We start from the raw sequence: 14,896 nt of genomic DNA on the forward strand, positions 1-14,896 counted from the left end.
GCCTAAGTTCCTATGTCATAACCATTTGCCGTCACCAAATAATTTCATGGCAGGATTAGTGTCTGGAATTCCACAGAGATCCCTTAGCAAAGATTAGTTGTCTTTTTAAAAGTTAACTACTTTTGCACTTAACAGTCTGGATGGATAAACATTCAGACAGGGAAGATCAACCTCTCCCCGCCCCTGCCTCCCCCGCCCCCAGAAAGCACCAAAAGGTGCTTAAAAAGACTAAGCACCTTGAAAATAATGAGTTTGAGATCGAGGCAGAGGATAGTTTTTCCATTCGATCATAGACTATTTATTCTGACAGAGAGGAAGGAGATCGTTCAGGGAATGAGGAGGAATTTCAGCAGCAGTCACCTAGATTGTTCTCTGTTGAGCACTTCTAACACGTATTGAGGAAAGCAATAGCTACTAAATATCAACTGAAAAATTCTGATGCTTCCAAAAAAGAGTCACAGTCAGCTCAGCTTGACAACAAAGTGTTTAAACAAACTAGTCAAGCCTATTTCTGACTGTCCATAAAGGTGATTAAAGGTGAATGGGCTTCACCTGGCACCATTACCTCTTTGGGCATGGTGGCAAATAATTTTTTTTCTATTAGAGGAGACAGTGGAGGACTTAAAAGTGCCTCTGGTAAGATGCCCCTGTGGCTGCTCTTCACTCAGGGACAATCCTATCCAAGGATGGGGAGAATGTCTTAAAGGACATTAAATGTGCAGGAAGAGACTGTCCCCATTCCCTTATAGCTGGTTAAACTTGCAAGCTGGTTAGTGCTGAGATTATTCCCTCCCAGAGTACTTCCACTGGTCAGCCTGTAGTGCCTGGTTTAGATAGGTGCCCCATTCACAGATGCCTGTGGGTGCCCACTGATCTAATTAGATTAGGTTACAACATTAACTTGTACCAATCCTGACTGACCAATATCTTACTCTGTCTCAAAGACTAATTCTGTTTAAGAAGTTTATCTGAAAAAACCATACTTTTTTTAAAAAAGCAATATAAACCAGGTCAAAAAGATACTTCTAACCGCCCAAAAACGTATGGTCAGTCCTGAAGGAACCAGTTCTACTCTGCTTTATAAAGTAAGGGGAAGTGGATCAGGTTAACCAGCAAAAAGGCAGGCTCTGGCAATTGGGGAGGTTTGGCCTTGTAAAGGCCTTGCTTTCATTGACTCCTCAAAAGCCCATGAAGAGGGCTGGTTAATTCCTAGTACCCCCTGATTGAAGAATGTGATGCCTGCAACTCATGGCTTCTGACTGACAACAGGAGCTGCCTTTCCATCCAGAGGTCTGCAACCTGTGGCTGTCCAGATGTTCATGGACTACAATTCCCATCAGCCCCAGACACCATGGCCAATTCAGTGAATACAGAAATTTATCCACAGATTAGACCTGATGTACACTGAGTCACTGGAGGCAATATCTGCAGTCTACTGAGACCCTTTGAAATTAGTGGATATTCTAAAATACTAATACTGGTAGATTGTGCCTATGACTTTTTCCATATTGTAATTTGTTTTATGCTTCTAAAGTTAAGTAATTGTTACCGAAAACACTGGAAATGTTGTCTTGCATCTCTTAATTGCTGCTAGCACAGCCTCAATGAACCATCCACCAGAACAAGATAAGACCAACATTTATCTTCCTGATAAAGCTAATCCAAATAAACAGAGTCTTTTATTAGGCCTCATTAGGACATGAGGCAAAGTTTGAAAATGCTTTGAAAGTCACCTTCAGAACACTTGATTTCTGTTGTTCCTATAGGCATTTTGAATCTCAAAAATACTTATAGTTTTTAATGATTACACTATTTGTAACTGTAAACATCAGATGTAGAAAATATTTTGCTGACAATATTTACATACTAATTTTACCTATGTGTAACAAGCAGGAAAAAATAACATGCTTTGGAACATGCTATAACATGCATGTGCAGAAGGAAAAATGAGGCTAGCTGAAAAATAATGTAATCTTATAAAAAGCAGAGGAAGGGTGATGGAGAAAAGTATAACTGGACAAGCATGCTTAACAATCACGGTAATGAAAATAATCTGATAACGGTCTGAATTGTCTGTAATGTATTTTAATTCTCATTTTTCCTTAAACGTAAATGCATTCTGTTTATCAAAATAAGACTGTAAAATGGGATCGTTTATGTAGTGAAGAAGTCATCTGTATAATGGGCATGAATGAACAATATAACAACTTTCCAAGATTTCTGTGTCTATGGGTTGGGAGAACAGTTGTTGCCAAAGCCCAGCCTTCTAACCTTCCAGATATTCAATTAGTCATGCAACATCATAGCAACATCCCAAATCAGAACATTAGACTAAGAATTCTCCCTTTATTATTTATTTAGAAGAGTATACCCAGCTCTCCAGAGACTTCCTTGATTGCAATCCATCTCCTGCTGTTTCAGGTTGACTGCTGAAACCTAAGTATTCCATGAATAAGTGCATGCTAGTGGAAGCAAGTCTGCGCAATATTAGTGAAGAACTGAAAACTAATGCTGCCTCTGTGTTGAGATCAGTCGTTGTAAAGGTTATATTGCATTAATTGAATTTGATTGTCCACACTAGTTTCCTGTAGTATTGTACAAACTATTCAGCAGCAAAATAATATTTATTGCAGATGCAAAAAGAGGACTACTGAAATCTCCAAGAACATTGTTGTTTGAAGGAAATGCTTCAGATACTTTTAAGATGGAAATAAAAGTATGCAGTTGCAAACAACAGAGTTTAAGGGCTTCAGTCATTATTGACAGATGAAACAACAGAAGTATTTGACAACCAGAAGAAATTGTTTACTGGAGGACAAGTGAAGGAGAAAGCATACATCTATTGATGGTTAATTCAGCACAAACTTGTAAATTTGAGTAACTGTGTAAAATTTTTATTAAAGATTATGGAAAGTGTAGTGTAAGATGTATTAACACCTCTTGACTGGAAGCTCCCAAGTCTGACAGGCTTGAGCCCCAAAACCCAGCATGCTGAAGGAGTGGGGTCTAAAAAGGAGACTTTCTCCTTTGTTTGGGAGTCAGCTGGAGTTGAGTTTTGGCATCTCTTGTTGGAATGTGCTTTGGTGTGCATTTGCCATAAAGGATGCAGAGGAAAATGATGCTAAAGAGGGCTGCAGGAATGGGAGCATCCTGAAACTAACAAATGGGGCAACACAACCAACTTGATTGTAGGAGTTTAGGCCAAGGTCAGAATGAAGTAGACAATATACATGAACCATAGCAGGACAGCAGCAAGCAGACTCATTGCTTCTATGTAGCCTCCTGTATCCCAGCCCCTTTTAACAGGATGCTGCCAAAACAGCTGGAGATAGCCTGCACCTGGCTTTTATGATGAGAGGGGGGATCGTTGATGCCCTTAAGCACCTTCCTACTGACTCAGGCCCTGAAGAGATTTTTTCCCTCCAAACTTCTAACAGTCAATTATGCTTTAATTGAACCAACCTTTTGTTTGTCAGTATGCAATGCATTAGCTTGAATGTAGTAATTAATACTTTGTAAATACACTTTACATTTTCCCACTTTTATAAATTAAATTAAACAGTAAGAATGGTCTTTAGTTACTGAACTGGGGCACTTCACAGACAGGAAGATTAGCAGCTCTGTAGGTACATCTAAATAATATTTTCCTTTCAGAAAAAATAATAATCTGGCACCAGAGGCTTGCAGAGTTTAAACAAAGAATCAAAAGTTTTTATTTACAAGAAATAAATCGAAGTTTTTCTGGCAAAGGATAACATTGAAATTATATAGAAGAAACTAGTTTTTGAGAGGTTACTATTTTTCAAGTTGTTTCAGTATTTTTTTACAGTTGATAAAAGATTCACACAGAAATCTTTAGTGCCTTCAAGTTGTTATAGTCATTTAAATTTCTACAAATTATGGACCCATCAGGATAGATGTTCAGTTTTCTGTTTGAATCTCTAGTTAATGTTCTAACAAATACTTAATTTCTACCCTCAGTTAAGTATAACCTAAACAGTTTTTCAAACACTAACTCTAAAACAGTCTCTACTCTAGAGTGTCTTGAGAAGGATCCACTCAGCAGCGGTCGTGGTAACAGCAGAAGCAGTTGAGGAAAAGAAAACACAGGAACCCAGGCGTTGTTCACTTCAAAGAACAGAAGGGTTTTATTCCTTGTTTCCAAAAGCACAAAACAGTCTGACAGAGTGCAGCGCAGCAACTGGATAACCAAAGCACGCATAGACCAAACTGTTCTGTGCATACATATAGAGACATTCAACCAATCAGGGAGCAGTGATGCAATCACACTAGATGTGCTTAGTCACGGTTGCATCACCCACTGAAACTAGGTGAAAGGTGGAGGATTGCATCAGCCAAGCTGTCAAGTAGATTTTGGTGATCTAACTGTCAAGTCCTAACATGTCTACCTCACATGATGCTTATCAGAAAAGGACTTGTGGGTTTCCTCCAGGAAACAATCTTTTCTCTGGCTGGAGGTGGAACACCATGTCAACACCAGAAGGGTCCTCTAAATGCCTGGACTCTGAATCCCTGGATGCAGCTGAGCCTGGCTGTGTTGCTGAAATGAATTGCAGGCTCCTATTGCCTTCCTTACCTATTGCCCCAGTAAACTGATGCTGAATCTCTGAGGTGAAGAGCTTTTTTCCCCCTGACTCGCTGTGCTGCATTTATTCTTTAGCTACTACCTCCTTATTTCCTTAATATTAATACCATCTAGCTGTTTCTCAGCAGTGGAGCAATTCACAAAGCCATTGGTGAATTTCCCACCTGTTGTGGCAGATGCCAAAGGAATGGCTGAAAAAGCTGCTGACATCTCCCTGTTTCAGATGTGCCATTTTTTTGCTAATGTGGCAGATTTTCTTGTACCTTCCTCTAACATAAGTCTGCATTATTTTCAATTCAGTAAGGATCTTTCCCCAAGCCAGTATCAAATAAGCTTTAAATGCCAGCTTTATTTCCTCCCTCACACTATCCATTGACTGAGACAGAATATGTTTGGAACCCTGTCTAGGATGTACTGCTCTGAACTAATGATCAGAAGAAAATAGAATATGCTTAATTGTTAGGAACATTTCCTAAAAGGAGAAATGTCTCACTGAAGTTAAATAGAATTTTGGAGTAGGGGTGGGTATCCTTCATTTCTGAGCAGTGTTCTGTTGAGAGGGATCTTCTCTCCTCAGGGCTTCAGTGTAGCAGCTCGGTTCATGGACTTTGCTTTAAGACTGGCTGTAGCCAGAATGCTGGGGCCCAGCTCCCTCCACAGCTATTCAGCCTTTCCCTGGTCTACATCTTCTTCAGTTCTCAGGCACCTTCTATCTCCTGAGGGAACTCTGCTGTAGGTATCCAGTTGGATATCAGCCCTGTCCCTGTTTTTTGAAGTTGTTCAAAGCTCTTCCTCTGTGTCTTCCTGCTGACGAAGCTAGTTTCTACTTATACTTTGAAGGGAGAATTGAAAAATCTAACTTGACTTCTATCAAAGTTTGCTAAAAGGGCCAGCAGGATTGCTACATTCTCCCTGCTGTCTAATTTCTCTAACTAGTCTAAGGGACCAACACAAAAGCTGTTTTCCTTTTTTTCTTCTTTAATTTGTTAGCTTTACAAATCCTGATTTTGTATGATTGTTCAGTTTTCTAATACACATTTAAATTCATTCTAATACAAATACCTTTCTCTTTAACATTTTATACATATAGAAATATGGTCTTTTTATTTCTTCACATGTATTGAAATTGATTGTAGATAACTACATAATATAAGATAATACTAGGCTCAGGCTGTTGGTTTGGACTCATGTCTGTAACTATTTCATGAAACAAAATGATAAGTAAATCTACTAGATATGGAGAATATAGTTTCCCCTATCAAAAGCAGAGGAAATGTAATAATAGGAACCCAAGTAATCCAGAAACAAGTGCATGGAGAGAACAGTTGGGAAGAAAACCAACCCAGAAACCCCTGGAAGTGGCTGTTTTCAAGACAGTTTGTAGTGCGTACTGCACAGTATCAAGTCTATCTGTTGCAAACCTCAATTTGACATCCTTTTGAAAAGTACACAGCAGTGTAGATATGTTTAAATTTTTTGTTTAAGATCCATCCACTTCCAAAGTTTTGACAGCTTTGAATTACTACAAATTTGAGCTGAAGTAGGTGGAATGTCTGAAGTTAGAATGACCTACCTGGTGGGAGGCATTTTCAGTGAAGCTAATTTTGAAGGATGAAATATGCCACTTATTCTTACTTTATTACACACATCATTCTCTGGTTACGCTTGTTATTTTAAACGGAAGTGATTTATAATATGCTGCTTTGCCTATTCTAAGTAACCCTCAATGAAAACATGACATTATTTCTGAGGATAATTATCTTGATCCACTCAGCCATGGGTACAGTATTGACACCTGAAGCAGGACGCAGTCCAGTTTTTCTCCTTCTCCCAAGAGCTTGTGAGTAAGTAGCACACATGAAGGTGAGAGGGGATCAAAGGCTTGTCTTCTCCAGTTCCCTTAGAGCATGAAGGAGAGCTAGGTAAGGAAGCTGGATGTGTGCACAACCTTCTCTTTTCCTATAACAGTCTTTTTATGTTAACCTCAAACATTCTGATGGTTGTGGAAAGAGAAGACTCTATCCTGATAATCTGTGCACATCTGATGATTGTGTATTGTGTCCTCTGAATACCATTACACAGGTTTGTAGAGAATGTGGTATAAAACAGCTCTGATGTAGTACTGTACTTTTAAAACGTATTTGTAATAGGAACATTCCATTGGAAAGGTTACAGAAATTGTTTTTGAAGATATAGAAATATATGATAGAGAGTAGGAAAACTAAAAATGTGGAATCAGTTTGTATACTGCTTACCAAGAAATAAACTCTGTTTAATTTTTTTTGGGGGGAGGGGGGGAATTGTTCATTTGAATATGTTCTTTTGTAAGTTGCTTAAACTTTGTTATCAGTTTAATTAGGGTAGTATGTTACTGTAACATAATGGGCTTAAAAGGAAATGTGAGAGTACAAAAAATTACAAAATGCAGTGAACTGAAATACTGTATCTTCTAAAAGCAGTGAGCAAATGATCTCCCTGTAGTTGATAAAAATACTTTGGCTGCAGTCCCTAGTCCACTTACTTGAGAATAGTTCCATTTAGTCAGCAAAATAATAGAAGCCATGATATGGATAGAGAAAACAGCAGAGATATTCAGACTAGAGTTAGAGGCAGAACAAGAAAGTAGAAAAGATAATGGATAAAGAATAGAAAGAACAGTGAAGATGAATAAGTGTAAGAAATAATCTAGGTCAGTCAATAATTTTTTTTAAAAAATGGAATAATAAGACAGAAACATGTTCTGCTCAAGCCATTAAGTAATCTGTGCCCAGCATTTTCAGAGAAAGATAACATTCTCATTTTAACATAGTGGGTTAAAATTGCTTTAAGGATCCAGACATTCAATGAATTAAATAGTATTAAGGCAGAGGAAAGCACCTAATAGAACATAGGTTGGGAAAAGTCACCATTTAGACCATAAATATTTGATTTAAAGCTGGTGGGGAAAGAAGCACTGTGAAAAAACCTCAAGTCATTCAAAAACCTGTGAACCAGGAATATTATGTTGTGCTAACTCAGGAAAGGTTGACTTAGCCTTCCATTTTTCCGAGGTCTGTAAAATGAGTACCCAGCTGGCTGGGGAATAAAGTGTAGATGACTGGGGAAGGCAGTGGCAAACCACCCTGTAAGTCTGCCTAGTAGACGTTGTGATGTGATATCACCCCATGGGTCTGTAATGACCCAGTGCTTGCACAGGGGTCTACATTTACCTTTAATTCTGACTATTCTTTACTGCAATCTTTCCTTAAACTTCACAAAAAAGCAGGTTTGAAAAAAAGTTGGAGAAAAGTTGAGGAGTTGGGGAGATCTTTGGAGTCACACCAGTGCACCATGATACTGTGAGAAAGCAAGGGAAAATGCATTGATCCAAGGCAAATAACCCATGTGCAAATGGCCAAGGTTTTAACTATCTCAACATGTGTAGTACAAGAATTTGTATGTAAAACTATCTAGAGTGGAATTCCATGCAAGCTTAGAGATTCTTGAAGTAACAATGAGTCAGTCAGATAGTCATATTTAAAGTTAATGTCCAATCATTACTGAGTGGATTTAAAATGTACAAAATAAAGCCACTAAGTTATTCTAACTGTAATGAAAATTTTCAGAATCCAGAATGGGGTATTATTATTGTTAGCATGCACGGTCATAATTCTTGTGTTTGTGTGTATGTGTTGGTGGGGAGGAATGTACATGTATGCACTGGTAGTGCTACAGCAACTATACAGCGATTCAAGTTTTGGAGTGCATATTCAGAAAATATAAAAAATCCTTCATCTCATATTTTTAGCATTTTAAATTATTGCTGGATTCTCTTCAATTTATTGACAGCTTACTTTTTGAAGAACGTAATGAATTAAATTGGCCTACAGAAACCTGAGCAACATGGATAGTTATTTATCTTTTTACTGTTTCTACTACTACATAGCCAGACTGCACTGGTTTGAACAGAATTGGAAAAGTTAATGTCAAAGTTTTAGACTGTTTGAATAAGTAACTAATTATGGAGAAAGAATGAACATAAAGGCAACATTTTATGAAGAGATAGCCATTTGAACATGTGGTTTAATTTGCATTGCAGAATATCAAGGGACTGCCCTAATCTGTTTCCCAGGTTGTTCTAATCTAACCAGTTAAAGAGCAGTGAAACGAGGTTATGTAATTGACATGTGATGTAGCCTAAAATAGTGACTGCAAACATAGGCTGCTGTTGCTGGGCAGTTGGCAACTGCTAAAACAAATCCTTTCAGTGTACAAGAAAGAGCCTTTTAAAATTTAAATGCAGAGTACACTGAAAAACTGAAAATAAACTTTTTTGGATTTATATTTGTAGTTAAATTGAATATATTGTGATTTTAAAAACTAGATGTATTTTCAATGGGATTAGTTGTAAAGAAATATACTGTAAGAGCATCACTGTTGAAAAGGAGAACTAGCATCATATGCATGACATATAGATGAATATATTTGGTTCACTTCAAAGCATATTGCTGCTGTCAATGATGTACATAGAATTGTTGTAAGTGATAGCATGATAATGATATACACTTTAGCAATCATGTTTTACTAGTTCAGAGACTGGAGATATGTGGCAATGTAACAGCACTGATTTGACTGAAAGGTGAAAGCTTGAAAGCAGATAAGAAAACTTGTATTTCGCATGCAGTCGGGTGAGCAGAAAATAAAAGCTAAACAAAAATGTTTTAAGTCTGTTTTGTAGCAATAAAACCAGTTTTTTGGGGTTATGGGAAGAAGGACAAAATTCTTTCATTACAGAGAAAGTTTCAGAACTAGACTTCCAATAGATGCATCCTTTCCACTCCTACTTCTCGTTGATTTTCCCCAGCATATTTTCATTCCTTTCCACTGGGCAAGTAATTAAAACAGCCAGTTTCAAAACTGAAACAAGACCCAAAATAGATATGGGAAGTTGATGTAGCCATGAGGCTGTAAATAATGTTTATGTATGACCATGAAGCAAGTTTAATGAATGTGAAGAGAATCTCTTGCTTTGGTTCCATTCCATCAGCTAATGAAAAAAGATCAATCTGGAAAGGTAGTTTTTCTTGTCAACTCTGGGATAAATATGAAAGATTATATGTTTACATCTGGCACATATTTATTTTTAATATGCACTAGTATTATCAGGAAAACCTTTCTTACAGTTGAGTTTCCAGCATATGGTGGCCAACTGCTAATATACCCGTAAGGTCTAAGTGACAATATGCATATCCAGAAATGAGATACTGACTTTGACTGTATGCTATAATTGGATAAGGTGACATGGGCTGTGTCTTGGCTACTTCCAATATCGTCCAGTCAATAAGAGAACAGCAGATGCTGTTTTCTAATAATAAGTTGTAGGACTGTCAATGCCGCGCTTTCTGTGCCCACACATTCATGGGTTCAATAGACTTTTCCTGTATATTGCATAAGCTGCTAGACCCCTGCCATTTATTTATCACAATATGGAAGAAGGGTTCCTAAGCCTAATAAAGGTAATGAATGAATATGGAAGGGGTACAGCTTTTTGCTTGCTCACAGTGAGTAAATCTCTTTTTCAGGTATTTTCAGATACAAAGGGTGAAGATTTGATTGAAAAACCATGGCTTGCTTTGCTTAGCAGTAGTTTGACTAAAACAAAACAGAATATTTAATGTAGTTCCACAGGGCCTGTAAGACAGCTATATGTTTGAGGCAGTGATGGTTTACTCTCCTCCCTCTTTGGAATACCCCACAGTTCACTTTCAACCTCTCTGATCCTCTGTCCCTATGATCAGTATTGTTTACTGATTGTGTTAAGTGCCACCAGGATTTGCCTAGAATTTTACATAGTTTTAATTGTTGATTGTATGATATTTATTATGTTGATTATTTGTACTTGATTTTACTTGTATTAATTGTCTATGGTTTGAAACCATCCTATGCCTGTAAGGGGAGGGGTGGTATAAATACCCAATAAAATAAATAAATAAAAAGGATATCCCCCCCCTTTTTATAGCATGTTTTATAGCATGCTAGGTTCAATCTGTTGCTTAGCAAAGATAGATCTCATAACCTGTTGCTCCTCTCAGCTCATCTCATAACCTGTTGCTCACACTAATGAACAAGTCTGAGATTTTTTATGGGATCCAGAAGTACTGAATCTAGATAAGAGTGCAGAGAGGCTTCCTTCCTCTTGGGGCTCTGTTCATTAGAGTTGGTTGGTGGGACATAAAACCAGTCATTGCAATACTCCTACTTAGGTCATTACACCCTTCTTCAGATCTGCACCTTTCTTCAGAGTCTTGACTGGGACAGAGTAAGAAAATGGTGTGTGAGATAGTAGAGCAAGAAAACTGAGGGGCGAAGAAAAAGGCTGAAGAAAATCTTCCTTCTCTTTTCCTTCCTAATGTTTTTCTCTTCGGCTTATCTTTCAAGCTATTTCAACAAGCATACAGGAAGAGGGTTGGGCAGGAGGCTTCCCTGAGTACAACCAATTATTGACATTCATTCTAATTATTCTGCAGTTGGAAGCCCAAATAACTTAAATGGGCTTTCTTTGTCACTGGGTTTTGGGGGTTCAGCTGCTGTATTCCTGTGTCTTTGTACAAAATCAGAATTTGGACTGGACAGTCAATCATTATTTTCTTTATGTGTATTTCTTTATATATAATTTTGTTCATTGCAAAGAGTTGCTACAGGGAAGTTTCGTTCTGAGTATTGCCCATGAGGAGATGATGCTAGTACTAGAAAAATAAAGAAATTCTCCCGTTGGATAAGTGTAAATTTTCCCAATAGAATTTAAGATGTCACAGTCAGGATATGCCTTGTTCCATTTAGGATTCATTATACCTGTGTGGGACTTTGAAGATAACAGTGCATGATAGGTATATAATAGATTAATTGTGTCCAGTATATCACGAGCAGGGTCTGTGAAATATTTTTGAATGAATAACAATTCCTAGGGAAGCACAGAGAACTGATAACTATCTAATTATACTGCAGTTTTTGCTACAAGCACAGATTATGCTCTTGTGCTAACTATGCCAATGCCCATTAATTTTAACAAGCAGTTTCAAAATGTATCCATTTTTCTTGATGTCATCAGACATGTGCAGAGTTTTAGAGAATAAAATGGTTTTATACTGTGGTTGAGATCTTTGTGCAGAACTAGCCTGTATCATTCAAAAGAAGCTTCATGTGAATGCTTTGTACTTATAGTATTCAGTACAGACCAAAAAAATTATTAAAATCATGCAAATGTATCAGGACTAATATGTCATCTATTGGGAACTTAAAAAGAAATCTGTTGGATCAGTCTGTGCAGCCATTAATTTACCAATGAAGGAAGGCTACAAGATTTCTGGAAAGGCCTCAAACAGAGCATGAAGGCAACATCCTACAATCCTAAGGCCAGCATCCTGGAAGGAAGCCATACTATAAAAATGCTTCTGAGTAGACATGCTTAGGGATTGCTCTATCTTGCACAAGAATCATATGAGAAATGTTTTAACCCATCTTCCTGGCTCTCTCCCTCCGCTGGCAAGAGTTTCTTATGAGGGTGACATGACTATTCAGAACAGGGAGGGCAAAGAAGAGTAATCAATCCTTTCTCCTTCTTTTGTCAAGGAACTCAGCACATGGAAAAGGCAGGGAGGGAACTATTTTTCCCTTCCCATTCCTCACTTCCAACCCACATGGCAGGAGAAATAAACATTTCTGGGGTTGGAAGTAAACGTGGGTGTGGAGAATAGGGAAGACCTACAGCCATTAGGTTGTTCTACTTACATGTTGTTTGTACTGTGGGATTCCCCATCCAGTATTCAAGTTATACTGCCTCTGAAAGTGATGTTTCATTTAACTTTCATGGCTAATGGCAATTGATGAGGTTTTTTTGCGAGAATTTGTCAAGCCTTGTTTTAAAACTAAGTGATTGGCCATCATGACATCTTTCTATAGCTGTAGTTTTCAGAGAAAGTATACCTCTTAATGTAAGTTGTTTGAGGCAACAGCACATCAAGGCTTTAGCCTGCAAGCTATGCTTGTTGGACTTCCAGGAACATCTTGTTTTCTCTGGTGGAAATCCAAAAGTTGGATTTGATGACCTTTGACTGAATTTAGTAAGCTGTCAGCCTCTTTGAACTTCTGTTAGGGCACTTGGTGGCTTCAAATTTTAAACTAAATAAAAATAAGTTACAAAATAGAGTGTGCCTCTTTACGTTTGTAGGTCAATGATAATGATGCTGTACCTATATGATAACAGTATGCAGTATGTTATAATTTATGCTTTTTGTTTGTTTTTGTTCTTTCAGGGCAGCACAATTATTTATGTGCAGGGAGAAATGACTGTATAATTGATAAGATTCGGAGGAAAAACTGCCCAGCTTGCCGATTACAGAAATGTCTTCAAGCTGGAATGAATTTGGGAGGTAAGCATATCATTAATAGATATACAGTTTAGTTTATTGGGCAAAAATGTTTTAAACATGAGTATTCTTAAACAGATACATGCTGAGAGATCTGAGAAGCTTTATCCTAAATTACTCAACTATGAAAAAGTATTGTACAAAAGCTACTAAAACCTTGTTGTCATTTTTTGAAACATGTATTTTATAGTTCAGAATAAGTAACGTGGGCGTTAGATGATGACAGTAATTTTAGTGGAGTTTCACACAGCTAAGCGGATTAATGCATCAGGAGTTGTACAGGTTTTTGAGGATGCTGTGAGAACATTCTAAAAGAATATCAAAATAGATTTAACCGCAGGAAAATTCAATCTGTGTCTTTTCTGCCAGATTTCCTGTTACTTCACAGACTGGGAAAGATTTAATTACAGTAAAACAGTAGACATTTGAACTATTAAACTTGAATTCATTTTTTTAAATTGTGTTGATGTGTGTGATAAATAATCATGATCCATGTCTCTCAAGTGTGACCACACTGACTCTAAATAGTTGTTTCTTCAAAATTGGGGTCTGCAAAAAAATCTGACATCTTTTAAAAAATACACGGCGGAGGGTTAAATTTCCTCCAAAATAATAATAATAATAAAGATTTGTCTGTGGACAAATTTTTCCTTTCTAGCTGTTGGTGCTGTTTGGGAGTCTCTAAGGGTCCGGTGGCAGAGGCCACCAGTAGCCTCTCTGGGCCTGGAGCATGTTCCCGACAATACAGGTGCCATGTAATATTTTGTCTATGCCTAAACGGTCCATCTTGCTTCAAAGGAGGTGCCTTGGCACAGAGTTAAAAGCTGTTTTGAGATCCAGAAAAGCATTATAAAGCTTGTTCTTATTTTGCCTTGTGTATTTAAACACTAGGGTGTTCAGGACCAGACAGTGATCAAGGGTTGACTTGCCCTTTTGGAATTTGTTCCGTGCCAATGATGCTATTGTTAGAGATCCAGATAGACAATTTATCAAATAAGTGCTTAGCATAAAGTTTTCCTGCCACTGACAAAAGGCTGATTGACCAGTAATTGGCAGGGATGGTATTATCCCCTTTTTTGGAAATTGGTACCAAGATTGCATCTGTCCAAGTAGTGGGGACTCTCCCTGTCTTATCAATAATGGTGAATAAGGAAGCTAACACAGGAGTCACCAATTAGCAAAATACTTGAACAATTCTGGAGGCAAAGAGTCAAGGCCAGGGGCTTTATGACACTTGAGTGGGTCAATTAGGGCTCTAACTTCTACAACAGTAACAGGGGCCCATTCAGGATACTTATCTATTTGGCCTAAATTATAAGTATCAGGGGTGCCAGAAGAGACTTTAAACAGGGCAGAAAAATATTGAAACCAGGTATCCCTATGAATATGGACAGAGACCAGGTTAGAAGATTGAGGGGCACCTGAGCATAGCTTCCAGAATTTCCTTGAGTCATTTAAAATAGTTGCTGAAATAAGCGCCTCCCATTGCATTTTAATAGCTTTTAGTCTACTTTCCCTTATACGGATATGCAATAAATCTCGCAGAGAATGGGAGATTATGACACCCTGAGAGTTTGTATCTGGCATATATTCCATGGAGCAGGCATTTAAAAGTATAGCAGTCACCATCAGGCTCCAGAGTCTTATCATTAGGATTTTTAATTGGTTTTGAGTTACGGGGTGAACAGAATTTGTCAACTAACATTTGGGTAATATCTTCAAACAATGAAAGAATCCCCAAAGGGCTGGCACTCCGGAAGAGGAGAATTTTCAAAGTCAAAACATTCCTGCGAAAGCAGGAGAACATAAACTTTATTCTCAAGTGACACTGACCAACTCATCTTGACTAGAAATGGAGGAGTGGTGGCATTATTTGCAGGCAATT

At 37.8% G+C, this 14,896-nt stretch overlaps 1 protein-coding gene across 6 annotated transcripts in view; it reads left to right on the forward strand.

The window, feature by feature from the left end:
• Nucleotides 1–14,896, forward strand: part of NR3C2 (nuclear receptor subfamily 3 group C member 2) — a 153,242-nt gene that overhangs the window by 99,262 nt on the left and 39,084 nt on the right. For all 6 annotated transcript variants that reach the window (XM_048509126.1, XM_048509131.1, XM_048509127.1 and 3 more), the window contains one exon: nt 12,898–13,014. In XM_048509126.1, the coding sequence (XP_048365083.1) occupies nt 12,898–13,014 (117 nt within the window). The remainder of the gene's footprint in view (nt 1–12,897; nt 13,015–14,896) is intronic.

The sequence above is a fragment of the Sphaerodactylus townsendi genome, linkage group LG10, assembly GCF_021028975.2.
Source record: "Sphaerodactylus townsendi isolate TG3544 linkage group LG10, MPM_Stown_v2.3, whole genome shotgun sequence".
NCBI lineage: Eukaryota > Metazoa > Chordata > Lepidosauria > Squamata > Sphaerodactylidae > Sphaerodactylus > Sphaerodactylus townsendi.